The sequence below is a fragment of the Octopus sinensis genome, linkage group LG25 (assembly GCF_006345805.1).
Source record: "Octopus sinensis linkage group LG25, ASM634580v1, whole genome shotgun sequence".
NCBI classification, from domain to species: Eukaryota; Metazoa; Mollusca; class Cephalopoda; order Octopoda; family Octopodidae; genus Octopus; species Octopus sinensis.
In genome coordinates, this window is record NC_043021.1 from 9,149,559 (window position 1) to 9,175,813 (window position 26,255).

General features: G+C 41.7%; 1 protein-coding gene across 1 annotated transcript in view; it reads right to left on the bottom strand.

The window, feature by feature from the left end:
• Window positions 1–26,255, bottom strand: part of LOC115224441 (SMC5-SMC6 complex localization factor protein 1-like) — a 92,890-nt gene that overhangs the window by 29,470 nt on the left and 37,165 nt on the right. Inside the window, exons 3-10 of the mRNA XM_029795344.2 lie at window positions 23,739–23,817; window positions 12,488–12,728; window positions 10,763–10,946; window positions 8,695–8,826; window positions 8,112–8,228; window positions 3,906–4,082; window positions 2,670–2,839; window positions 892–1,008 (exon numbers count right to left, since the gene is read on the bottom strand). Of these exons, the coding sequence (XP_029651204.1) occupies window positions 892–1,008; window positions 2,670–2,839; window positions 3,906–4,082; window positions 8,112–8,228; window positions 8,695–8,826; window positions 10,763–10,946; window positions 12,488–12,728; window positions 23,739–23,817 (1,217 nt within the window). The remainder of the gene's footprint in view (window positions 1–891; window positions 1,009–2,669; window positions 2,840–3,905; window positions 4,083–8,111; window positions 8,229–8,694; window positions 8,827–10,762; window positions 10,947–12,487; window positions 12,729–23,738; window positions 23,818–26,255) is intronic.

Consider the following 26,255-nt stretch of genomic DNA (forward strand, 5'->3'; position numbering starts at 1 on the left):
GCAACGTGAAATGAAGTGTTTGCTCAAGAACACAACGCATCGCCTGGTCCAGGAATTGAAACCACAATCTTACGATCATGATGCTGACACTCTAACCACTAGGCCATGCGGCTCCACTGCACTCTTTTAAAGCCTAGCAAGGCTCATGGGCCCAGTTTCCTAGTTTCAATGGCGTATGTGTTCCCTTGCAGGACGGGACGCCAGTCCATCACAGCATTAGTCACTTTTGCCAGCTGAGTGGACTGGAGCAACGTGAAACCAAGTGTTTTGCTCAAGAACACAACACATCGCCTGGTCCAGGAATTGAAACCACAATCTTACGATCATGATGCTGACACCCTAACCACTAAGTCACGTGCCTTGACAATGGGTTAATATAAGGAATATACGGAATATTAAATTTCTAAACTAGGAATATGCATAACACCTATTCAGTCATCCTGGCAGGGATACAGTGAAGTAAGGGACTGCAACTTGGTGGGTTCTGAAGAAACAGCAGATAATCTCAACACAGGGTGAAAAGATGGACATATCATTTTGCTAATCATTTTGCCTGGCATGACAACAATTGTGCCAGCGCACCACCCCTGTGCTGATTTAGATATTAAACTGTTTCGTCTGTAGAAATGAGGTTAATTGTCCATAAGTAACGTTAACCCTTTAGTGTTCACATTATTCTGCCAAAATTAATGCTTCTTTATCCACATTGTTTTGAACTAATCATGCATTATCTTGTAACTATGAAAATTTGATGAGGTAGCTGTTAATTTTTAAAACGATATTGTAGGGCTGGTGTGAGAGACCAGATCTGGCCAGTTTGAACATAAAACAAGCAGAATACTTTTGGCCGGATATGGCCGGTTTAAATGCTAAAGGGTTAAAGTCGATTACCTTTTCAAGCTGTCGTTGAAGTCCTGTTGAAAGACTGTATCGAGATATTTGAGGAGTAAAAAACTTCCATGGGATGAACAGTTACTAGGATCTGAAACGGGCAGCTGGAGGGAAGACCTGCAAGAAAACAGAGTTTTTTTAGACGTATACCGTATTCAAAAGTGTATAAGGAATCATTTTTTTGTCAAACATTAAGCTAAAAAAATATGGGAGTTTCTTATACATGCATAGTATTATAATCCCTTACAGAGCCCTTTTTCCAAATTTTAAGCCCCAAAAATTAAGACGGTTCCTTATACACGCTAAACGGTAATTGTGATGATGACTTTTCTTTTATTCTTTTATTCGACTGTGGCCATGCTGGAGCACCGCCTTTAGTCGAACAAATTGCCCCTCAGGACTTATTCTTTGTAAGCCTAGTACTTATTTTATTAGTATCTTTTTGCTGAACCGCTAAGTTATGGGGGATGTAAACACACCGACATTAGTTGCCAAGCGATGGTGGGGGGACAAACACAGACACAAATACACACACATAAATATATACACATGTATAAAATCAAAATAAACAACAGGTTATCAAGTAGTAATGCAGTACGACCGTTTCAAGCGGCTCCATTTAATTGAACAATGCAATCATTACATCAATTTAATTGCAGTACCATCATCAGGTGCACATGTAATATATAATGGGCTTCTTTCAGTTTCCATCTACAAAATCCACTCACAAGGCTTTTTGGTCAGCCCGAGGCTATAGTAGAAGACAGTCGCCCAAGATGCTATGCAGTGGGACTGAACCTGGAACCATGTGGTCAAGAAGCAAGCTTCTTACCACACAGCCACTCCTGTGCCTTGATGATGATAATGAAAGTGCTGTATTGGAATAGTGGGGGTGGTAGTGGTGGTGATGGTTGTTTAACTCTTTAGCATTTAAACCAGCCATATCTGGCCAAAATACTCAACCTGTTTTATGTTAAAACTGACCAGATCCAACCTCTCACACCTACCCTACGCCCTCATTCTAAAACTATAGGATCACATCACTGTAATACAGAAGCTACAAGATAATCCCCCAATTAATTCAAAACAATGTGATTGATTAAACAGGCATTAAACTGGACAAAGAAATCTGAGTGCTAAAGGGCTAACCACCATCAGACCAGATCAAAGATCAAAAGCATTCCAGCCATGACCATTCCATCATATTCAGGGAATCCAGGACCTCATTATCCAATGTGCCCTTCTCTAAGAAGATAGGGCATGTGATTGGAGGGAATCTTGCTTGCTACTTCTTGTAGGTCAAATAACCATGTAGAAGCACCCATGTTGGCTCAGATAGTGTTGGTGAAGGTAGTGATGGTGTAGGGTAATGGTGATAGTAGTAGTGGTATGTGGATAACGGTGGTTGTAGTACTAGTATGTATGTGATGTTGGTGGTGATAGCGGCGAGCTGGCAGAACTGTTAGCACGCCGGGCGAAATGCGTAGCCGTATTTCGTCTGCCGCTACGTTCTGAGTTCAGATTCCGCCGAGGTCGACTTTGCCTTTCATCCTTTCGGGGTCGATTAAATAAGTACCAGTTACGCACTGGGGTCGATATAATCGACTTAATCCCTTTGTCTATCCTTGTTTGTCCCCTCTGTGTTTAGCCCCTTGTGGGTAGTAAAGAAATAGAAATAGGTGGTGGTGGTGGTGATAGGGATATGCAGATGATCGTGTTGGTCATGATGGGAGAGGGGCGCAACATAAAACTGATTGTGAGATTGTGGTTTCACTTACAAAACAGTTTCCTTGACAAACTCCCACTCGTTCTGATAATGTCCCTGTTTCTCTCCTTCCTGCAAAGCTTGCAGATACATGTGGCGCCACGAGACACCAGGAGGGAATAAACTGAGTTGCTTCATTAACACTTCATAACACAAACTGTTGAGTAGAGAGCTCCTGTTTCTCTGAAAGATTGAATGGGGAAAAAAAAAAAAATCAACAACAAGAAAAATATATGCAAATTTCTTTACATACATCCAGTTTGTTATACACTATTGGAGAATGGAATGCCCAAGACAAGCTCAATTATACGGAAGCCGTCCCTTCCTGACAACATCAGGAAGGGTTTCTTCTGACTAAGTGGAGGCGCAATGGCCCAGTGGTTAGGGCAGCGGACTCGCGGTCGTAGGATCGCGGTTTCGATTCCCAGACCGGGCGTTGTGAGTGTTTATTGAGCGAAAACACCTAAAGCTCCACGAGGCTCCGGCAGGGGATGGTGGTGATCCCTGCTGTACTCTTTCACCACAACTTTCTCTCACTCTTACTTCCTGTTTCTGATGTACCTGTATTTCAAAGGGCCGGCCTTGTCACTCTCTGTGTCACGCTGAATATCCCCGAGAACTACGTTAAGGGTACACGTGTCTGTGGAGTGCTCAGCCACTTACACCTTAATTTCACGAGCAGGCTGTTCCATTGATTCGGATCAACCGAAACCCTCATCGTCGTAACCGACGGAGTGCTTCCCATTCCATTGACTCAAAATTTCTAAGCAGCTCTTCAGCATAAACACTAAATAAGAGACTTGTAAAAGAAGCTTCACAGTAGATACACAAAAATGCTTCATGTAATTCTCAATCCGTTTTTGCAGCAACACCCTGCAAAGCAGCAAGTGTTATGCAGTCTTCCAGCCATCAACTTGGTCTTCTTCTTTACTCCCAAGCCGGCAACCGGAAGGGGAGGCAGTCAGACAGACAGGATGAATGCCGATAGGTAGGTAGATAGATGGATGGATACATAGTGAGCCAGTTGGCGGGGAGGTCACGACACGCGGGAGGAATGGTTCCGGGGATTTGGAGAAAGACAAAATTGAACAGACACACACACACGTGTGTGTGTTTGTGGGTGTGTAAGACTGGATTTATCAAAGATTTAATCATCTGCTAGAAAATTAATATTATAAAAGTAGGGATACAAAGCAGCCCTACAAAGATCAGAGAGAGGCGAGAAGAGAGAGAAAGGGAACATACATACCAACAATATGTCTTTCATAAGATAATAACAAATTTCAGGAGGTAGATATGAACCAGCTGAGACAAAATCTAATGCCATGGACAGCCCTCCGTGAATGGCGTACTCCTCTTGTAAGCAACAGTTGATCATTTCTACTAAGGAACGATGCATAACCATAGGTGGTACTGTGTCTGTAATCTAGCCAAACAAACAAAACTTTAGACATTCAAATGAACCCATGACCAACACCCAAAACACCAACATAATCTAGAAATTCAACAACAGCAACTGTTTCCAAACAAAACTTACCTTTTTTTTTTTTTTATTTCATCATCATCCTTTAGCGTCCGCTTTCCATGCTAGCATGGGTTGGACGGTTCAACTGGGGTCTGGGAAGCCAGGAGGCTGCACCAGGCCCAGTCTGATCTGGCAATGTTTCTATAGCTGGATGCCCTTCCTAACGCCAACCACTCCGTGAGTGTAGTGGGTGCTTTTTACGTGCCACCGGCACAGGAGCCAGACAGGGTTGGCAAACGGCCACAGTCGGATGGTGCTTTTTACATGCCACCGGCACGGGGGCCAGGCGAGGCTGGCAAACGGCCACGGTCGGATGGTGCTTTTTACGTGCCACCGGCACGGGGGCTAGGCAAGGCTGACAAACGGCCACGGTCGGATGGTGCTTTTTACGTGCCACCGGCACGGGGGCCAGGCGAGGCTGGCAAACGGCCACGGTCGGATGGTGCTTTTTACGTGCCACCAGCACGGGGGCCAGGCCAGGCTGGCAATGGCCACGATCGGATGGTGCTTTTTACATGCCACCGGCACTGGGGCCAGGCCAGGCTGGCAACAGCCACGATCAGATGATGCTTTTTACATGCCAACAAATTTTAATATCGGAATAAGGAGACAAATTTTAAGAAGTGTAGTTGATTATATTGATCAAGCCCTTCATATCCTCTCCTACACTCACCTTCTTAAACCATGAGTGTTTGCTCTGATGCTCTTTCAACACCTTCCTTTATCTCCTTTCTCATATGCTCCCACCTACCACTATATATAATACAGAGTGGCCATGTATTTCCTCTATGGTAAGACGGCGAGCTGGCAGAAACGTTAGCACGCCGGGCGAAATGCGTAGCCGTATTTCGTCTGCCGTTACGTTGTGAGTTCAAATTCCGCCGAGGTCAACTTTGTCTTTCATCCTTTCAGGGTCAATAAATTAAGTACCAGTTACGCACTGGGGGTCGATGTAATCGACTTAATCCGTTTGTCTGTCCTTGTTTGTCCCCTCTGTGTTTAGCCCCTTGTGGGTAGTAAAGAAATAGGTAAGACACCTGTGCTTCTCTCTATATCTTCCTTTAACCTTTCAACATCCAGTATAAAAGCTGCCGTCCCATCTCATATACTTTCCCCATGTAGTAGTGGAAGTTTTATCCTTTTCTTCTTTCCCTATTCTTTTTCTGTTTTGCAATTTACTTGGCAACTTCAGTAGACACTTGCCCAAGATCCCACTGCGTGGTAAGTGTCTTCTGCTATAGCCCCGGGCCAACCAATGCCTTGTGAGTGGATTTGGTAGACGGAAACTGAAAGAAGCCTGTCGTATATATGTATATATATATGTATGTGTGTGTGTGTGTGTGTGTTTGTGTTTGTACCCCTAGCATTGCTTGACAACCGATGCTGGTGTGTTTACGTCCCCGTTACTTAGCGGTTCGGCAAAAGAGACCGATAGAATAAGTACTGGGCTTACAAAGAATAAGTCCCGGGATCGATTTGCTCGACTAAAGGCAGTGCTGCAGCATGGCCGCAGTCAAATGACTGAAACAAGTAAAAGAGTAAAAGAGTAAGAGTAAAAGAGTGACATTATCACACACACACAAAAGGCCCCTAGTACACACTATAAAGTGGTTGGCATTAGTAAGGCTTCAAGCTGTAGAAACCATGTCAAAGCTGACACTGGAGCTCAGCATGGCCTTGCAGCATGCTGCTTTGTGTCAAACAGATTTTGTAGACATAAACTGAAAGAGGCCACACGTGTTGTGTGTGTGTGTGCACGTGCGCATAGATAAGTGCATGTGCAAGTTTCTGTAAATGATTTCATCTTTCCCTCATCTACACGTGCGTTTTGCAAGCTGGTTTTGTAAACAATGGCTTCGCTTAATGTTGTCATTTGCATGCCCCACTCCCCAGCGTGAAAACATAATCAGGCTTCTAGATGTTATGGCATGGTCTTTTTCGTGTCCCTTACTCTTCAGTTCTCCACTATAAACATGACTAGGTTTGTTTGTTGTTTGATAGACTGGGAGATTATTATCCTCTCTCTCTCTCTCTCTCTTTCGGAGAGGCACTGAGCACCTACACGCACACACACACACACACACGGCAGTAACTTCCGCCTACTGAATTCAATCACAAAGCTTCGGTCGGCTCGGGGCTATAGCAGAAGACACCTGCCCAAAGTGCCATGCAGTGGGACTGAACCCGAAACCATGTAGCTAGGAAGCAAGCTCCCTAACCACACAGCCATGCCCACGCTTTAGAAACAGGTGGGGGTGGTGAGGAGGCAACAGGAAGGGCCAAACAGAGACACAAAGACAAACAAACGCATACACACACACGACAGGCTTCTTTCAGTTTCCTATTTATTTCCCACAAGGGGTTAAACATAGAGAGAACAAACAAGGACAGACAAATGGACCAAGTCGATCACATTGACCCCAGTGCGTAACAGGTACTTGATTTATCGACCCCGAAAGTATGAAAGGCAAAGTCAACCTTGGCGGAATTTGAACTCAGAACGTAACGGCAGACCGCTAAGCATTTCGCCCGGCATGCTAACGTTTCTACCAGCTCACTGCCTTTCAGTTTCCATCTACCAAATCGATTCACAAGGCTTTGGCCAGCCTGAGGCTATAGTAGAAAACACTTGCCTAAAGAATTGCATACAGTGGGAGTGAACCAAAAACCATGTGGTGTGGAAGCAAGCTTCTAACCACATGCCCGGTCCCTCAACTGGGTCCACATTTGAAAGGGCTCTCTTTAAACTCCCATGCATTCTCCAAATTTAATAGCCTTTCGTTGTAGCACTACAGAATCGCTAAGTGCAAGTAAGTATACCATTATCCATTCATAAACACTCCTTTTCCACAACATCTTGACTTTCTCAGACAGACTGCCTTGCAATCCGGAACACTCCAAGAATTTAGTCCTTGCATTGCATAACATTGGCAAACCTCTTCTTTTCTACTTCTCCCATTGCTAAATAAATTTGCTGCCTAGCTTCTTCTCTAGCTACATGATATAATTATCCATGTCTCCTATTTTTACAAGCCTGCTTCGTTGCTTTTATAGCTCTGTCTACAATTGTTCCACTACCATGATCACCTTCAGTCTGGTTAGAACTTTGCATCAGCCAGATTTGAAAGAAAGAGAGAGAGATGCTCTATGATATTTATTTAAATCACAGAAGGCCTTCACTTTCAAATTCACTAGGACCAATTCCAAATAAGGCAGAACTTAACTACAGTACCCACTATGACTATCCTGCCTCATATTCAAATGTAGAATACATTCTCCAATGTAAATTGAGATGAATTTGACTGCTACTTCTAGCAAGCCTAGAGACACTGCAAAGTCTGCCCTTGCTAAGCCACTAATTACAATGTTTATTGAGAAGGTTAAAGTACAGTTTTAATAATTTTTCTAAGTTAATTACTACAGAATGAGAGAGCAATTCAGACAAATGAAAAATATTTACCACTGGATCAGTTACAAGATTGGTAGCTTCAATATCCATTAGTAACACCAAAGTATAACAGTACTTAAATGCCAAATATGACACACAAATGTAACAGATAGTTGTAACATCCAGCCGTAACAACCAGCTGCCACCAAGCTGAAGCATCTAACAGTAACACCTGACTATAACAGCCAGCAGTAACACACAACTGTAACAATCATGTGAAAGCCAGCTGTAACACCGAACTGTGACATGAAGTATAATACCCTGCTGTAACACCAAGATGTAACAGCCAGTAGCAATGTCAAGCTATGACAACCAACTGTAACACCAAGGTGTAACAGCCAGTAGTAACATCAAGCCATGACAACCAACTGTAACACCAAGGTGTAACAGCCAGCTGTAACACCAAACTGTGACAATTCATAAATAGAGAAATAACAGCTAAAATCAGTTAAAAACTAAGGTGACATTTTCAGTTTACTTACTTTTGGCTGTTGTTGTTGTTGTTGCTCATTAACACACTCGCCTCCTCCTCCTCCTCCACCGCCGCCACCTCCTATAGACTTGTACAAAGTTTCCCAGCTGTTGGATTGTTGAGAAAGCTGCCAAAGAGAGGGAGAGAGCAGATGAAACACATACATACATTCATATATATATGTACACTAGCTTAACCCTTTAGTATTTAAACCGGCCATATCCGGCCAAAATAGTTAATCTGATTTATGTTCAAACTGACCAGATCCAGGCCCTCACACCTACCCTACAATGTTATTCTACATTAAGTAATTACACCATCAAGATCTTGAAGATATGAGATAATGCATGATTAATTCAAATCAATGTGAATCAATAGGCATTATGTTTGATGGAATAATCTGAACACTAAAGGGTTAATTCATTCAATTGAAAAAACTGCATTATTTATGGGATGACTCGAGCCAATATTTCTGACATGCTGTGAAATCCTAGTTGTCTAATACTCTGTACACTAAGTCATTCAAACTGTTCCCAGCAGTCTACCAATCGCGCTGTAATTAATTATCGCAAGAAAAATCAGTTGAAACCTACCCGAAGGTACTTCTGACTTGCCAATGCTGATTCAATGGTGAAATTAAGAGGTACTTTACGCTTCAGACCAACACTGATTTTTCGCTTCAATCCTTTACACTGTATATAGTTGGAAGTATCTGGCAGAGAATCCTGCAAAATGACACCAAAAATACAATAATGATTACCAGAGCATTTACTGTTGGCCTTAGGAAGTATGGTTACAACGACAAAGCAAGCAGACAAACAGGGACAAAGAGGGCCAGGGTTGTGACGGCTTGGATAATCTGAAGAACACACACATGCATACACACGTGCACACAAATGTAACAGACAGCTGTGACGTTCAGCCATGACAACCAATCATGCCGCCAATCTTTAACATTTAACAGTAACACCTGACTAAAGCAACCAGCAATGACACTTAATTACAACAGTTAACAAGGTGTGCATGCACACACACACACACACACATATTAGCAGGGCTATGGTGGTTTCAATATCCTGTGGAACACAAGGACACACAGCAGGATCAGAAATGTAATGGCTTAGACCAGTGGTTTTCAACCAGGGTTCCTCGGAACCTTAGGGTTCCGCCAGTACAGTCCAGGGGTTCCGCAAGAAGTTACAAAACTGCTAAAAATCGGCAGTAATTTTTAATTCTCCTGTGCAGATATGTGTGCATAAGACTATTAAATTATTGCACAGGGTTTCCTCAAGCCAGTGGAATGTTTCCTTGGGGTTCCGCTCCAGCAAAATGTTTGAAAAGCACTGGCTTAGACAATATAAGGACCACACACATATACTTACATACACAATATCAGGGTCAGACATTATTTACAACTGATGGATATTTATCCTCATCTTGTTTGTTGTTAACACGTTTCGGCTGATATATCCTCCAGCCTTCATCAGGTGTCTTGGGGAAATTTCGAACCTGGATTCTCGTTCCTAAGGTATTTTTCAATGTTGATATTGCTGTTATTATTATTCAGGTCACTGCCTGGAATCGAACTTGAAATCTTGGGTTTAGTAGCCCAAGCTCTTAACCACTACACCATATGCCCATGGGCCCATGAGATTTACCCAAGACACCTGATGAAGGCTGGAGGGTATATCAGGCAAAACACTGTGTTAACAACAAACAAGATGAGGACAAATATCCGTCAATTGTAAACAATGTACATAATTCCTCATCTCTTAAATATAGAACTGTATTATCAGGGTTAGAGTTATAATGGTCTATGCATAATAAACTTACACAGGTGCAGGTGTGGCAGTTTGCTTCTCAACCACATGGTTCTGGGTTCAGTCTCACTACATGGCACCTTGGGCAAGTGTCTTCTACTACAGCCTTGGGCTGACCAAAGCCTTGTGAGTGGATTTGGTGGACGGAAACTGAAAGAAGCTCCTCAAATATATATATATATATATATGTATATATATATATATATATATATATATATATATATATATATATATATATATGTGTGTGTGTATATTATATATATATATATATGTGTGTGTGTGTATATATATATATATTCTTTTATTTGATTGTCATTTGACTACAGCCATGCTGGAGTACCACCTTTAGTCGAACAAATCAACCCCAGGACTTATTCTATGTAAGACTAGTACTTTATTCTATCAGTCTCTTTTGCCAAGCCACTAAGTTATAGGGATGTAAACAAACTTGCATCGGTTGTCAAGCGATGGTGGGGGGGGGAGACAAACACAAACATATACACAGATATATATATACATACACAACGGGCTTCTTTCACTTTCCATCTACCAAATACATTCACAAGGATTTGGTCAGCCTGAGGCAATAGTAGAAGACACTTGCCCAAGGTGCCACGCAGTGGGAATGAACCCGGAACGATGTGGTTGGTAAGCAAGCTACTTACCACAAAAGTAAAAGAATATGTACACACACACACAATTCCTAAACGGTAACATGCTAAGAGAAACAAACTGCACGGTGCATAATGTAGCATGGTATCATATAGCTTTGGCTGTGTAGTGTGTGACGTAGTATAGGGTTGCGTGATGTGGTGTAGTGATAGCGTGGTGAGGTACTTACATCGATGAGATAGTCCCTAATATAGGTGACATGCAAGCAGTTGATGCTCGTCTTGCGTAGTGGTTTCACATGGTCCCAATGGCGAGAATCAACGAAGACATAATTCACTCTATCAGCGACATCACCAGAGTTCTTGATAGGCAGTTTTATCACATACAACATGGCGCCACCATATGACAAGATCCTGAAACACAGAAAATGCGGAGATAGGTAAATAAATGGAAATACACAAGTGGAGGTGGAAGCACTCCGTCGGTTACGACGACGAGGGTTCCGGTTGATCCGATCAACGGAACAGCCTGCTCGTGAAATTAACGTGTAAGTGGCTGAGCACTCCACAGACACGTGTACCCTTAACGTAGTTCTCGGGGATATTCAGCGTGACACAGAGAGTGAATGGCCGGCCCTTTGAAATACAGGTACAACAGAAACAGGAAGTAAGAGTGAGAGAAAGTTGTGGTGAAAGAGTACAGCAGGGATCACCACCATCCCTGCCGGAGCCTCATGGAGCTTTAGGTGTTTTCGCTCAATAAACACTCACAACGCCCGGTCTGGGAATCGAAACCACGATCCTACGACCGCGAGTCTGCTGCCCTAACCACTGGGCCATTGCACCTCCACAAATACACAAGTAAATATAAGGGAAACAAAGCCACTGCCTTGGCACCCAGGCCACATTCCTTGTGCACCCCCTCCCCCATCAACTAACCATCACAAACACAGACCTCTTTCTGAAGCAAATTCAAAGCAACTGCATTTCACAAATAAAACTTAACGTAATTAACATACTCTCTCTTTAACTCTTTTACTTGTTTCAGTCATTTGACTGCGGCCATGCTGGAGCACCGCCTTTAGTCGAGCAAATTGACCCCGGGACTTATTCTTTGTAAGCCCAGTACGTATTCTATCGGTCTCTTTTGCCGAACCGCTAAGTAACAGGGACGTAAACACACCAGCATCGGTTGTCAAGCAATGCTAGGGGGACAAACACAGACACACAAACATATACACACACACATATATATATATACATATATACGACAGGCTTCTTTCAGTTTCCGTCTACCAAATCCACTCACAAGGCTTTGGTTGGCCCGGGGCTATAGCAGAAGACACTTGCCCAAGATGCCATGCAGTGGGACTGAACCCGGAACCATGTGGTTGGTTAGCAAGCTACTTACCACACAGCCACTCCTGCGCCTATATATTTTATTCTTTTAATCTTTTTACATTAATTACCCACTTTTGGCGACCCCATTAATTATTGCCCCCACTTTTCTTCAATGCCCTCTTGGAAAATCTCACCACCACCGGTGAGGGGGGGGGCAGTACCACCCACTTTGAGAACCAGTGTACTATATCCTCAAGCCAACCAAAGCCTTTTGAGTGGATTCGGTAGACAGAAACTGAAAGAAGCATGTCATGTGCACATATCATCATCATCATCGTTTAACGTCCGCTTTCCATGCTAGCATGGGTTGGACGATTTGACTGAGGACTGGCAAACCAGATGGCTGCACCAAGCTCCAGTCTGATCTGGCAGGGTTTCTACAGCTGGATGCCCTTCCTAATGCCAAACACTCCGAGAGTGTAGTGGGTGCTTTTACGTGCCATAATTGATAAAACAAAAATGTTGAGATGGTCATGGAAGGATTACTTTTGATCATATGTCTGCTAGATCAGGACTGACCTAGGGCTAAATAACAACTGGAGTGACAAACTTACCTTTGATAAATAATTCTTCTCCGGTTACTTTTAACAAGAACAGCTACTTTCCAGTTGTTGAAAGCAAGTCCTTTGTTCTGCTGGATCAACTTGCGCCACCGAGACGGAGCTTCGCACATGTGCATCTGGTTGGAGTCCCTTGGTTCCGCCTGGTGAGGCCCCCACTCATAATTATATTCTTGCACCCACATTCCATTTTTGGCACTGTCGTAGATGAAGTCAGGAGTAAGTATCCACACACCTAGAAATACAACCAAATGGAAAAAATTTTCACACCGGAATTGAAACAACAAAGAAGGACAAAAAAAAAAAAAAGACAGAAGAATGGGATGGATGGAAGCACTCCGTGGGTTACGACGACGAGGGTTCCGGTTGATCCGAATCAACGGAACAGCCTGCTCGTGAAATTAACGTGTAAGTGGCTGAGCACTCCACAGACACGTGCACCCTTAACGTAGTTCTCGGAGATATTCAGCGTGACACAGAGAGTGACAAGGCCGGCCCTTTGAAATACAGGTAGAACAGAAACAGGAAGTAAGAGTGAGAGAAAGTTGTGGTGAAAGAGTACAGCAGGGATCACCACCATCCCCTGCCGGAGCCCCGTGGAGCATTTAGGTGTTTTCGCTCAATAAACACTCACAAAAGCCCGGTCTGGGAATCGAAACCGCGATCCTACAACCGCGAGTCCGCTGCCCTAACCACTGGGCTATTGCGCCTCCTATGAAAATTATATATCACTAGCTGGACCTGTGAAAAATTCACAGAAAACATTAAAAAATGTAAGCATCTGTAAAGTAAACAGTGTACTGGTGCCATGAGAAATGTTTGTATATTATGACCATCTGTCTTTATGTTCTGAGTTCAAATTCTTCCAAGATCGACTTTGCCTTTCATCCTTTCAGGGTCGATAAATTAAGTATCAGTTGTGTACTGGGGTTAATTTAATCAACTGGCCCCCTCCCCACAAAAATTTCAGGCCTAGAAAAGTATATTTTGACAGTTACAGAATATAGAAAGTAATGTAACACCAATGACTATATAATCCAACCAAAATATCTCAGTTACACAAACGTAAACAGAATTACTATTTAACCTTAGAATACATCGTACATATTCAAAGAACCTTAATGTACAAATTGAAATGGATTTATGAATGAAAATTTCCACCACGACACTTATTATTGCAAACGTGTTTTAACTGACCTAAACTACACACACAAATACATTCAAAATCGATCAACATCAATGGAAATTGTAGCTGTAATACCAGTGCTGGTGGCACGTAAGAGAAGCATCCGAACGTGGCCATTGCCAGCGCCGCCCCGACTGGCCTCCGTGCCAGTGGCACGTAAAAAGCACCATCCGATCGTGGCCGTTTGCCAGCCTCGTCTGGCACCTGTGCAGGTGGCACGTAAAAAGCACCCACTACACTCACGGAGTGGTTGACGTTAGGAAGGGCATCCAGCTGTAGAAACACTGCCAGATCAGACTGGGCCTGGCACAGCCTTCTGGCTTCCCAGACCCCAGTTGAGCCGTCCAACCCATGCTAGCATGGAAAACGGACGTTAAACGATGATGATGATGATTATGATACATATGTCTCAAGTTGTAGCCGTAATTCAAAGGGGCTAGCCTTGTCATATTCTGTGTGAAGCTGAATCTCCCTGAGAACTAAGTTAATGATATGCATGTCTGTGGAGTACTCAGCCATTTGTGAGTTAATTTTATCCTCATGTGGTAATGGAAAGTGAAACTGACAGCCAATATTTGCTGTGTCTATTTATCTATATATGAACTTTTCTTTGGATTTATGTATCTACTGCTTCTCTCATTTTCTCTCTTCCACTTCCTTTGTGTCCCACTTCTATTTCCTTACTACCCACAAGGGACTAAACACAGAAAGGACAAACAAGGACAGACAAACGGATTAAGTCGATTACGTCGACCCCAGTGCGTAACTGGTACTTATTTAATCGACCCCGAAAGGATGAAAGGCAAAGTCGACCTCGGCAGAATTTGAACTCAGAATGTAACGGCAAACGAAATACCTATTTCTTTATTACCCACAAGGGCCTAAACACAGAGGGGACAAACAAGGACAGACATAGGTATTAAGTCGATTACATCAACCTCAGTGCGTAACTGGTACTTATTTAATCGACCCCAAAAGGATGAAAGGCAAAGTCGACCTCGGCAGAATTTGAACTCAGAACGTAACGGCAGACGAAATACCGCTAAGCATTTCGCCAGGCGTGCTAACGATTCTGCCAGCTCACCGCCTTTTAGATGTGTGTCCCACTTCTCTCCCCACTTTTGATTTAACAATATGTATCTATGTATCTACTTCTCTTACAATGTTTTTAAACATTTACAAACACAAAACGAACGCAGTCACCTCTCACTGTCTCTTTTGTTCTCTCTTTCTTTCTTACTCTCTTTCTCTTTCACGTCCTCTCTGAAACATTTAAAAACACAAAACAAACACCGTCACCACTCCCCGTCTCTTTCACTCTCTCTCTCTCTCTTACTTCCTCTCTGTCCTCCTCTTTCTAGCATTGCCACTTCTTTGAAGTAAGTGTGACACACACAACAGGCACGTACAAAAACAAAAAGCATGTTAATATTGATTATAAAAGCTTAGTGTATTTTTCCTTTTGTTTCAGACTAAATAAATTCAAATTTCTAAATTAGATAATGGCTACAGACTGAAATACAATTATAACCCACCACAAAGGAGGTGAAAGTCTGGAAAAATAGTCAAGAAATTCCAAGAGACTGGTTCCACTGCTGATCGACCTCAACATGACCAAAAAAGAAGTGTGTGGACCCCTCAGTTTATCAGAAGTACCAGAGAAAAGATACGGCAAAATCCTCATCATTTCTAAATTAGATAGTGGCTATAGACTGAAATACAATTATAACCCACCACAAGGAGGTGAAAGTCTGGAAAAATGTCAAGAAGAAATCCAAGAGACTGGTTCCACTGCTGATCGACCTCAACATGACCAAAAAAGAAGTGTGTGGACCCCTCGGTTTATCAGAAGTACCAGAGAAAAGATACGGCAAAATCTCATCATTTCTAAATTAGATAGTGGCTATAGACTGAAATACAATTATAACCCACCACAAAGGAGGTGAAAGTCTGGAAAAATAGTCAAGAAATTCCAAGAACTGGTTCCACTGCTGATCGACCTCAACATGACCAAAAAAGAAGTGTGTGGACCCCTCAGTTTATCAGAAGTACCAGAAGAAGATACGGCAAAATCCTCATCATTTCTAAATTCGATAGTGGCTATAGACTGAAAACAATTATAACCCACCACAAAGGAGGGAAAGTCCTGGAAAAAATAGTCAAGACTTCCCAAGAGACTGGTTCCAACTGCTGATCGCCTCAACATGAACCAAAAAAGAAGTATGTGAACCCCTCAGTTTATCAGAAGTACCAGAGAAAAGATACGGCAAAATCCTCATCATTTCTAAATTAGATAGTGGCTATAGACTGAAATACAATTATACCCACCACAAAGGAGGTGAAAGTCTGGAAAAATAGTCAAGAAATTCCAAGAGACTGGTTCCACTGCTGATCGACCTCACATGACCAAAAAAGAAGTGTGTGGACCCCTCGGTTTATCAGAAGTACCAGAGAAAAGATACGCAAATCCTCATCATTTCTAAATTAGATAGTGGCTATAGACTGAAATACAATTATAACCCACCACAAAGGAGGTGAAAGTCTGGAAAAATAGTCAAGAAATTCCAAGAGACTGGTTCCACTGCTGATCGACCTCAACATGACCAAAAAAGAAGTGTGTGGACCCCTCAGTTTATCAGAAGTACCAGAGAAAGAGATACGGCAAAATCCTCATCATTTCTAAATTAGATAGTGGCTATAGACTGAAATACAATTATAACCCACCACAAAGGAGGTGAAAGTCTGGAAAAATAGTCAAGAAATTCCAAGAGACTGGTTCCACTGCTGATCGACCTCAACATGACCAAAAAAGAAGTATGTGGACCCCTCAGTTTATCAGAGTACCAGAGAAAAGATACGGCAAAATCCTCATCATTTCTAAATTAGATAGTGGCTATAGACTGAATACAATTATAACCACCACAAAGGAGGTGAAAGTCTGGAAAAATAGTCAAGAAATTCCAAGACTGGTTCCACTGCTGATCGACCTCAACATGACCAAAAAAGAAGTGTGTGGACCCCTCGGATTGTTTATCAGAAGTACCAGAGAAAAGATACGGCCAAAATCCTCATCATTTCTAAATTAGATAGTGGCTATAGACTGAAATACAATTATAACCCACCACAAAGAGGTGAAAGTCTGGAAAAATAGTCAAGAATTCCAAGAGACTGGTTCCACTGCTGATCGACCTCAACATGACCAAAAAAGAAGTGTGTGGACCCCTCAGTTTATCAGAAGTACCAGAGAAAAGATACGGCAAAATCCTCATCATTTCTAAATTAGATAGTGGCTATAGACTGAAATACAATTATAACCCACCACAAAGGAGGTGAAAGTCTGGAAAAATAGTCAAGAAATTCCAAGAGACTGGTTCCACTGCTGATCGACCTCAACATGACCAAAAAAGAAGTATGTGGACCCCTCGGTTTATCAGAAGTACCAGAGAAAAGATACGGCAAAATCCTCATCATTTCTAAATTAGATAGTGGCTATAGACTGAAATACAATTATAACCCACCACAAAGGAGGTGAAAGTCTGGAAAAATAGTCAAGAAATTCCAAGAGACTGGTTCCACTGCTGATCGACCTCAACGTGACCAAAAAAGAAGTGTGTGGACCCCTCGGTTTATCAGAAGTACCAGAGAAAAAAATATGGCAAAATCTTCATCATTCCAGTGAAAAGCTGACTGCTACAGTAAATATAACCTGAACATCGATGTATCAAGTGCTGAAGGAGGATCTCAGGACCCACTTCTACAAGATGATCATGCAAGATGAACTCATGCAAATTTAGAAGGCCATGAGTCTGGAGAGAAGGCGTCTTGTCCTGCATCAGATTGCTGAAGGCACACTGCCCAACCTGATGTTCACTGATGAAAAGAAATTTCACATTGAATAGACCTATAGGCGCAGGAGTGGCTGTGTGGTAAGTAGCTTGTTTGCCACCGGCACAGAAGCCAGTCAAGGCAGCGCTGGCATCAACCACATTCGGATGGTGCTTTTTATGTGCCACCAGCACAGGTATCACATTCTTCTACGTTTATAAAACAGATATAAAAATTCCAAATATATAAATATAAAAATACATATCAATAGATAAATATCGATGTGATATATAAAACATAATAATAATAAATTTTAGATTTAAAAGCTGTAATCCATTGGTGTAATGAAAATTTGAGATGATAAAACATTTCCATAGTCTTCTGATTATATGCTAATTAGGTAATATTAGATAACTATGAAGGTGGTAAACGCAATGTTTTAATTTTTCGAGTGGCTAGTATGTAATTGTATAATTGTTTTTTCTGTATTGTGTTTAAACATTCTGATGAGGGGGGTGTCAATTTTAAAAATATTAAATATATCATATTACTTGACACGTCTCTGTAACGGCCTGTTGATGGAATTTTTTAATTTTTGTATTATTTTCATGGTATTTTAGTACGTCCTCTTTTAATGTTGTATCATCTCACATTTTTATGACACCAATGTATTACAACTTTTAAATCTAAAATCTATTATGTTTAATGTATCACATCGATATTTATCTATTTATATGTATTTATATATTTATATATTTGGAATTTTTATATCCGTTTTATAAATGCATATTGACTCTCTCATCTCCGTGCCAATAGAGTAAATTGAGGAATGTTATTTTGATGTTTGAATATATTTGGTAATAAATATGTCCACACCTCTAGAGAAAGAAGAAAAGGAAAAAGCTCACATCCCAGTTGTAGGAAGCCTCCTACAACTAGGGATTGAGGTTGTAGGACATCCTTCCAGGTCCCACACACCTCCAAGAACAAGTTGCAGGCTTACTGCTGATTGTAGGTTTGTGTACAAACTGCGATATAATCTTTAAAATAGACGCCTCTACCTTAGATCTAGACACATCTCGTTAACCCATGCGATGTATGATGCAGTATGCTTTTTCTTTTGAGCCCTTTTCATATTGCAGCTTGTTTGTCTTATTCATGCCAGACACCAAACTTGTATTTGTACTGAGTGAACAAATCTTTCAAGGGTTACGCAAAGTTTAATCAACCTGTGATTTGGCATTCAAAGAAGATGGCACAGATGATTAAGAAACCTTCTTCAAAGAGTGGTTTACAAACCTGTTTTGTCCTTCTGTACAAAAGTACTGTACCAGACATAATATTTCCAGTTAAACATTGTTCTTTTTTGACAATGCATCAAGCCACTCAGAGAAATTAGATAAGCTTTCTAATAATGTGAGAATAGACTATATCTCCAAGAACACCGAATTTTGTTCCAAACATTAGATCACGGTGTGATGGCTAACTTCAAGATATACCATCTGAGAAAAAGTTTCAAACCAGTTATGAAAGTAATTGACAGAAAAAGACAAAAAGCACCATCCGAATCGTGGCCGAAGCCAGTGCCGCCTCGACTGGCTTCCATGCCAGTGGCACGTAAAATGCACCAATCCGACCATGGCCGTTGCCAGCCTCGCCTGGCACCTGTGCGGGTGGCACGTAAAAAGCACTCACCACACTCACGGAGTGGTTGGCGTTAGGAAGGGCATCAAGCTGTAGAAACATTGCCAGATAAGACTGGAGCCTGGTGCAGCCTTCTGGCTTCCCAGATCCCCGGTCGAACCGTCCAACCCATGCTAGCATGGAGAACGGACGTTAAACGATGATGATGATGATAAGCCTACACTAGGGGACTTCCGGAAGAAATTCAACATAATGTATGCTGTTGATAACATAGCTGAGCCATAGGATGATGTGAAACCCTTATCTTTGGATGATTCTTGTAAAAAAATATGTAGCCAGATGTATCCATGACTTTACAAGTTTCCACAAGCAGAAAGTTTACATCATATTTGGAAAGATATTACAACACTTACAAACAATGTCGGGTTTGAAGAGAGGTCATAGAAGATTAAGTGGTCGCATTGCATGTGTGCTACACAGAAAACTTATGAAACAAGGAACTGATGCCGTTAGAAAAAGAACAAGCTGAGAATGTAGATGATAACACGGAAATACCACCAACTCTACTTGAAACGACTGCAAAGAATTATAGCTAACAGGTCGACACTTATAAAGAGGAAGGCCTGAAAGCATTTGCTGATAACAAGTCTAATGATGAATGTAACATAAAAGTTACAAGGGGAGTTTACAATGAGTTCGTTTCCTATCCCAAGTTGTGCAAAATAGATGACGTGTCATATAGACATCAAATGACTTCAGATTGGTTCTTCGCCCCTCAAGCAGATGTCAATGGCGATGAGCAATAAGACAAAAGACAGCATCACTCATCCTCCCAATTACTCATTCTACCACCACCACGACCACCACCACTCACAGAGTAGTTAACACACTAGGATATAAGAACATATCTTATTATATACTCTTTACTCTTTTACTTGTTTCAGTCATTTGACTGTGGCCATGCTGGAGCACCGCCTTCAGTCGAGCGAATCGACCCCGGGACTTATTCTTTGTAAACCTAGTACTTATTCTATCGACCTCTTTTGCCGAACCGCCAAGTTACAGTGATGTAAACACACCAGCATTGGTTATCAAGTGATGGTGGGGGGACAAACACAGACACACAAACATATACACACCCATATATATATATATATATATATATATATTATATATATATATATATATATATATATACATACATATATATATATATGACGGGCTTCTTTCAGTTTCCGTCTATCAAATTGACTCACAAAGCTTTGGCCGACCCAAGGCAATAGTAGAAGACACTTGCCCAAGGTGAAGCATTCTGCTACCTGGAAGACTCTAGGAGAAGGGAAATTTTCATTACAGGTGATGATACAAAAAAAATGGCTATGTACTTTCAGTAATATTATCAGGAAACATTAAATCAGAGTAGCATAATGTACTTTACTTGTACTTGCAGAGGCATTCACCTGGGGTGGGTCAAGCTGGCTCCAAATAATTTCACCACAGATGCTGCAGCCACGGATGTCATTCATTGCTGAGGTGTAGACTTCATGCTCAGAATTTCAGTGAGAATACATGTTCACATGTGGTCTCCAGTCACATGCAGTCACACTTTGGGACAGTGTGACCAGTAGCCGCTCATCACGCCACTGACAGTCAACCGTTGCTACTTGGGTTTTATGCGTCCGACAGTAATGTAGGACACTTAATATTAAGTAGCAACAACAACAACTAGTAGCAGCACACATCTGCAGTATTTGTCATATGAAATATGCACATGTCATTTGAAAGTGAAGCCTTGTCATTTCAAAGTGAGATTAATGATTTCAAATTGTAACTTTGCTACTTTAAAATGAGATTAACTAGGTGCTGCTGGCTTAATTACGCACGACTCAAGTTAGAGAAGGGGTGCATTTTATACACAAGGTTTAGGTTTTTCAGAAGTACAGCCCCCTAAAAATCCCCTGCGTATTATACTCAAGGGCGGACTATACTCGAGGATTTATGGTACTCACCTGGCCTGACATGATTTTTTTTTACAGTAGACTGGAAACAAACAGCACTGTATGACAATGACATTCATTTACAGCCAACACTTGACGTCAGGGCAAGAGCATACGCACAAACACACACATATATATATATATATATTACGTCTTATGTAAGCAAGCATATGTTTGTTTTTGAAGCGCTGAAGTGCATCGTAGCACAAGTAGAAAGGTGTATTTTTTCAACACGTAAATACTGATAGAACAGCATATCTAGGATACAATCCTTACAGAGCAGAAAAATCTGTCAGCAACCAGCCATGAGACTCGAACTCACATCCCTTCAATTTCCGGTCAAAGTGCTTTACCGTTTAAGCTAAACTGCTTTACTGACAAATTTTTCTGCAATTTAGAATTTATAAACTCGTCTAGAAACACTAGATGGAATAGAAATTACATCATATATAAACAAACACAAGTTTGTTCTAGTCCATCTAGCGGGCTAGTGCTTTACCATCTATCTTAAATGGTAAAGCACTTTGACCGGAAATTGAAGGGATGTGAGTTCAAGTCTCATGGCTGGTTGCTGACAGATTTTTCTACTCTGTAAGGATTTTATCCCATATATTCTGTTCTACCAGTACTTATGCACTGAAAAAAATATAGCTTTCTACTTGTACTACAATACATACCTACATATATACATATGTGTGTGTGTGTGTGTAGGAAAATAATATGCGCTCACTTGGAATTACAAAGAATGTACTGACAAAAGTGAAATATGACAGAGAGAAAGTCGAACAATAAGCCCATTATCAAGTAAGAAAGAAAGAACTAGAAACATTCAAACCTTGTTTGAAAGGCTTGAGCAGACAGGAAAACACAAAAAGTAGCAAACAAAACAAAAAGCAAACACAGGCATGGAGACATAAATCACCAGCAGTATATAAGAGTCACGTCCTCAACATGGCTAAAAGGATTTAGTGACCCTACATAAAAAGGCTTGGTGGACCCTACATAAAAGGGCTTGGTGGACCCTACATAAAAAGGCTTGGTGACCCTACATAGAAGAGCTTAGTGACCCTACATAAAAGGGCTTGGAGACCCTACATAAAAGGGCTTGGTGGACCCTACATAAAAGGGCTTAGTGACCCTACATAAAAAGGCTTGGTGACCCTACATAGAAGAGCTTAGTGACCCTACATAAAAGGGCTTGGTGGACCCTACATAAAAGGGTATAGTGGACCCTACAGAAAAGGGCTTTGAGACCCTATATAAAAGGGCTTAGTGGACCCTACATAAAAGGGCTTAGTGGACCCTACATAACTGCACACTTGCAAGCTATTTCACAGATTGAGATGCATCAAAGATTGGGAGATCATGATATGCAGGATATGTGATAGGGTACTCAACATTCAGAGGTAGGAAGGTATATTCAAGTCCGCAGAGACGAGAAAGTTAGGTAATGACAGAAGGCAATGTGAACCGGCAAATGTAGTGAAAACAGATCCAGGCAATGTGTTCGAGAAAGCAGACAATACAAAGTGGGGTGAAGACAGGCAGTACAAGCAGTGTAATAGTGCATGGGGACATTAGAGTATACTGGTCACAAATGGGTCAGTTTAGCTTCCTTTACAAGGCTTTGATATGAGCTGCAGAAGCTGAGTCATGGGGGCAATGATAGCAGTGAGTGGAAAGTGGTTGGGTTATGTAATGGATGGAAGCACTCCGTCGATTACGACGACGAGGGTTCCGCTTGATCCGAATCAACGGAACAGCCTGCTCGTGAAATTAACGTGTAAGTGGCTGAGCATTCCACAGACACGTGTACCCTTAACGTAGTTCTCGGGGATATTCAGCGTGACACAGTGAGTGACAAGGCCGGCCCTTTGAAATACAGGTACAACAGAAACAGGAGGTAAGAGTGAGAGAAAGTTGTGGTGAAAGAGTACAGCAGGGATCACCACCATCCCTGCCGGAGCCTCATAGAGCTTTAGGTGTTTTCGCTCAATAAACACTCACAACACCCGGTCTGGGAATCAAAACCGCGATCCTACGACCGCGAGTCCGATGCCCTAACCACTGGGCCATTGCGCCTCCACTGGGTTATGTAATAGTGAAGGACAGAAAGGAATGTTTAAGTCAGATGGTCAAATCGGTGCAGTGGAATCCTTAATTACACTGCTAGTGTAGTACCCTGTGAAGGCGCATGGCTCAGTGGTTAGAACGTTGAGCTTACGATCGTGAGGTTGTGAGCTCAAATCCCAGACCGGGCTGCATGTTGTGTTCTTGAGCAATACACTTTATTTCACGTTGCTCCAGTTCACTCAGCTGTAGAAATGAGTTGCAACATCACAGGTGCCAAGCTGTATCGGCCGTTGCCTCTCCCTTGGATAACACTGGTGACGTGGAGAGGGGAGGCCGGTATGCATGGGCGACTGCTGGTCTTCCATAAACAACCTTGCCCGGACTTGTGCCTGAGAGGATAACTTTCTTGGTGCAATCCCATGGTCATTCATGACAAAAGGGGATCTCAGATATATACACACACACACACACATTTATTATGCATCACATGTCTGGATCACCAATAGAACCAGTAACTTACCACGAGCACAGCCTATGAGAAACTCCTCACTGCACGACAGTCTTTTACACACTAGATGTGTGCATTTGCGGTTGAATACCTAGTGGAAGAGAAAGAGAGACTGGTAAGAATTCTTTGAAAAAACAAGGCAATTAGATCATCATCATCATCATCACAATCATTAATATCATCGTCGTTATCATCATCAACAAGGTCACAATGACCCGGTGTGAGAACTTTCAAATGGTTATACTCAAGTACTATCAGTGGTCATGTTCAGAATGTAAGAAACAGCAGCAAAATGTCCCTCAACTCATGCCCTGCCATTTTGAAAGAGGAATGGCACATTGTATTACGTAGCCCTAGTTGCAAAAAAATGACAGGATGGTCATGGCTGGAACATTTTTTGATCATGAGCAAAGGCAAGATTCTAAAACTAAGGTGTCACACAAAAAGCATTGGAGTGGGTTTTGGCGCCGTGTAAAAAGCAGAGGTGACAGTGTGGCATAAAAAGCACGCAATACAATTTGTGAAGTGATTGGCATTAGGAAGGGTGTCTAGCTGTAGAAACCAATCCAAAATAGACTATAGAACTTGCTGTAACCCCTGGCTTTGCCAGTTTCTTATTTCTTTATTGCCCACAAGGGGCTAAACATAGAGGGGACAAACAAGGACAGACAAACAAAGACAGACATTGACCCCAGTGCGTAACTGGTACTTAATTTATCGACCACTGAAAGGATGAAAAGCAAAGTCGATCTCGGTGGAATTTGAACTCAGAACGTAAAGACAGACGAAATACCGCTAAGCATTTCGCCCACTGTGCTAACGGCTCTTATTTCTTTATTGCCCACAAGGGGCTAAACGTAGAGGGGACAAACAAGGACAGACAAAGGGATTAAGTCGATTACATCGACCCCGGTGCATAACTGGTACTTAATTTATCGACCCTGAAAGGATAAGAGGTAAAGTCGACCTCGGCAAAATTTGAACTCAGAACATAACAGCAGATGAAATACCTATTTCTTTATTACCCACAAGGGGCTAAACACAGAGGGGACAAACAAGGACAGACATAGGTATTAAGTCGATTACATCGACCCCAGTGCGTAACTGGTACTTGATTTATCGACCCCGAAAGGATGAAAGGTAAAGTCGACCTTGGCAAAATTTGAACTCAGAACATAACAGCAGACGAAATACCGCTAGGCATTTCACCCGGCGTGCTAACGTTTCTGCCAAGCCATATGTGACCCATGCTAGTACCAACATAGAAAACAGATGATAAAAGTTGATGATGATGATGATGATGTGTTCAATGATACCATCCAACATTCAGCTAAGCAACAATGTATGAAAAACTTATTAATTATATCAACAATTATATTAACAATGCAATAAAAATATTTCAAAACAGTTCAAACGTCATTAGTATAATGAATGCTGATGAGTTAATTAAGTCTTTCCTGCTGTCACATTGGCCATGTGACAGCTGCGCTAATAAAGGGCTGATACTATTTTATAAGCCAAGGTGGGTGAAAAGCAACACAAACATGGCCAGGATTGAAATTCAGAGCAGAAGGAGCTACACAAACTATTGCAACATATCCTGCCTAACAATACCCTAACATCAGGCATTCAAGAGAATACCCTTCATCAGGCATTTGCCATATTCTGAACGCCTTACTTCCCTGGGCACGGATACATTGAAACTCCGACGTTTGGCAGCTGACTTAACAGACACCCATAAAATTATTAACCATCTTACAAACAATAACTCTGAGCACCTTTTCAAACTCCACCTGTCTAAAACTTAAGATCATTTGTTTCTTCTTCCAACTGAGACGAAACCGTTGTACAGGATCTTGTTCAGTGTCCGGTCATTACTGATATATGGAGACACCCATAAAATTATCAACCATCTTACAAACAATAACCTTTTCGAACTCCACCCGTCTAACACCCGTGGACATATTTACAAAGTCAGAAAACAGCACAGCTCCCATGACTTTAGGAAACATTTTTTCACGCTGAGAGTTGCTGAAGCATGGAACAGACTGCCGGCATCAGTTGTTAGTTGTCGGAGCACTGCATCCTTCAAAACTTCCATGCTTCCTAAGATTTGCCAACATTACACCTGTTTTTTCTCCCCTCCATACACACACAAGCATGTATCTGACTCGTACACTGTTCACTTCCCAGACATTTGTACATTACTGCATATGCTTTATACACACTTTTGACAAGTCGTGGTGCACCTGAGCACTGTATACAATAATTTCATTATTATTATTATTATTATTATTATTTTAATGATTCTATTGATTAAAACACCTCACTCACACAAGCACACATATTTACTCCAATGTATCAATAACCTGTCATGTACGTTATGTGCTGTTAACTAAATTTTCATTGATGATACTAAAAAAATACAAATATTTTCTATCTTCGAGTACTTACTAACCTTATTGTACTTGGATTATTTTCATTGTTGTATGTCTGAAATAGCTATCTATTCCCATTATCATCATCATT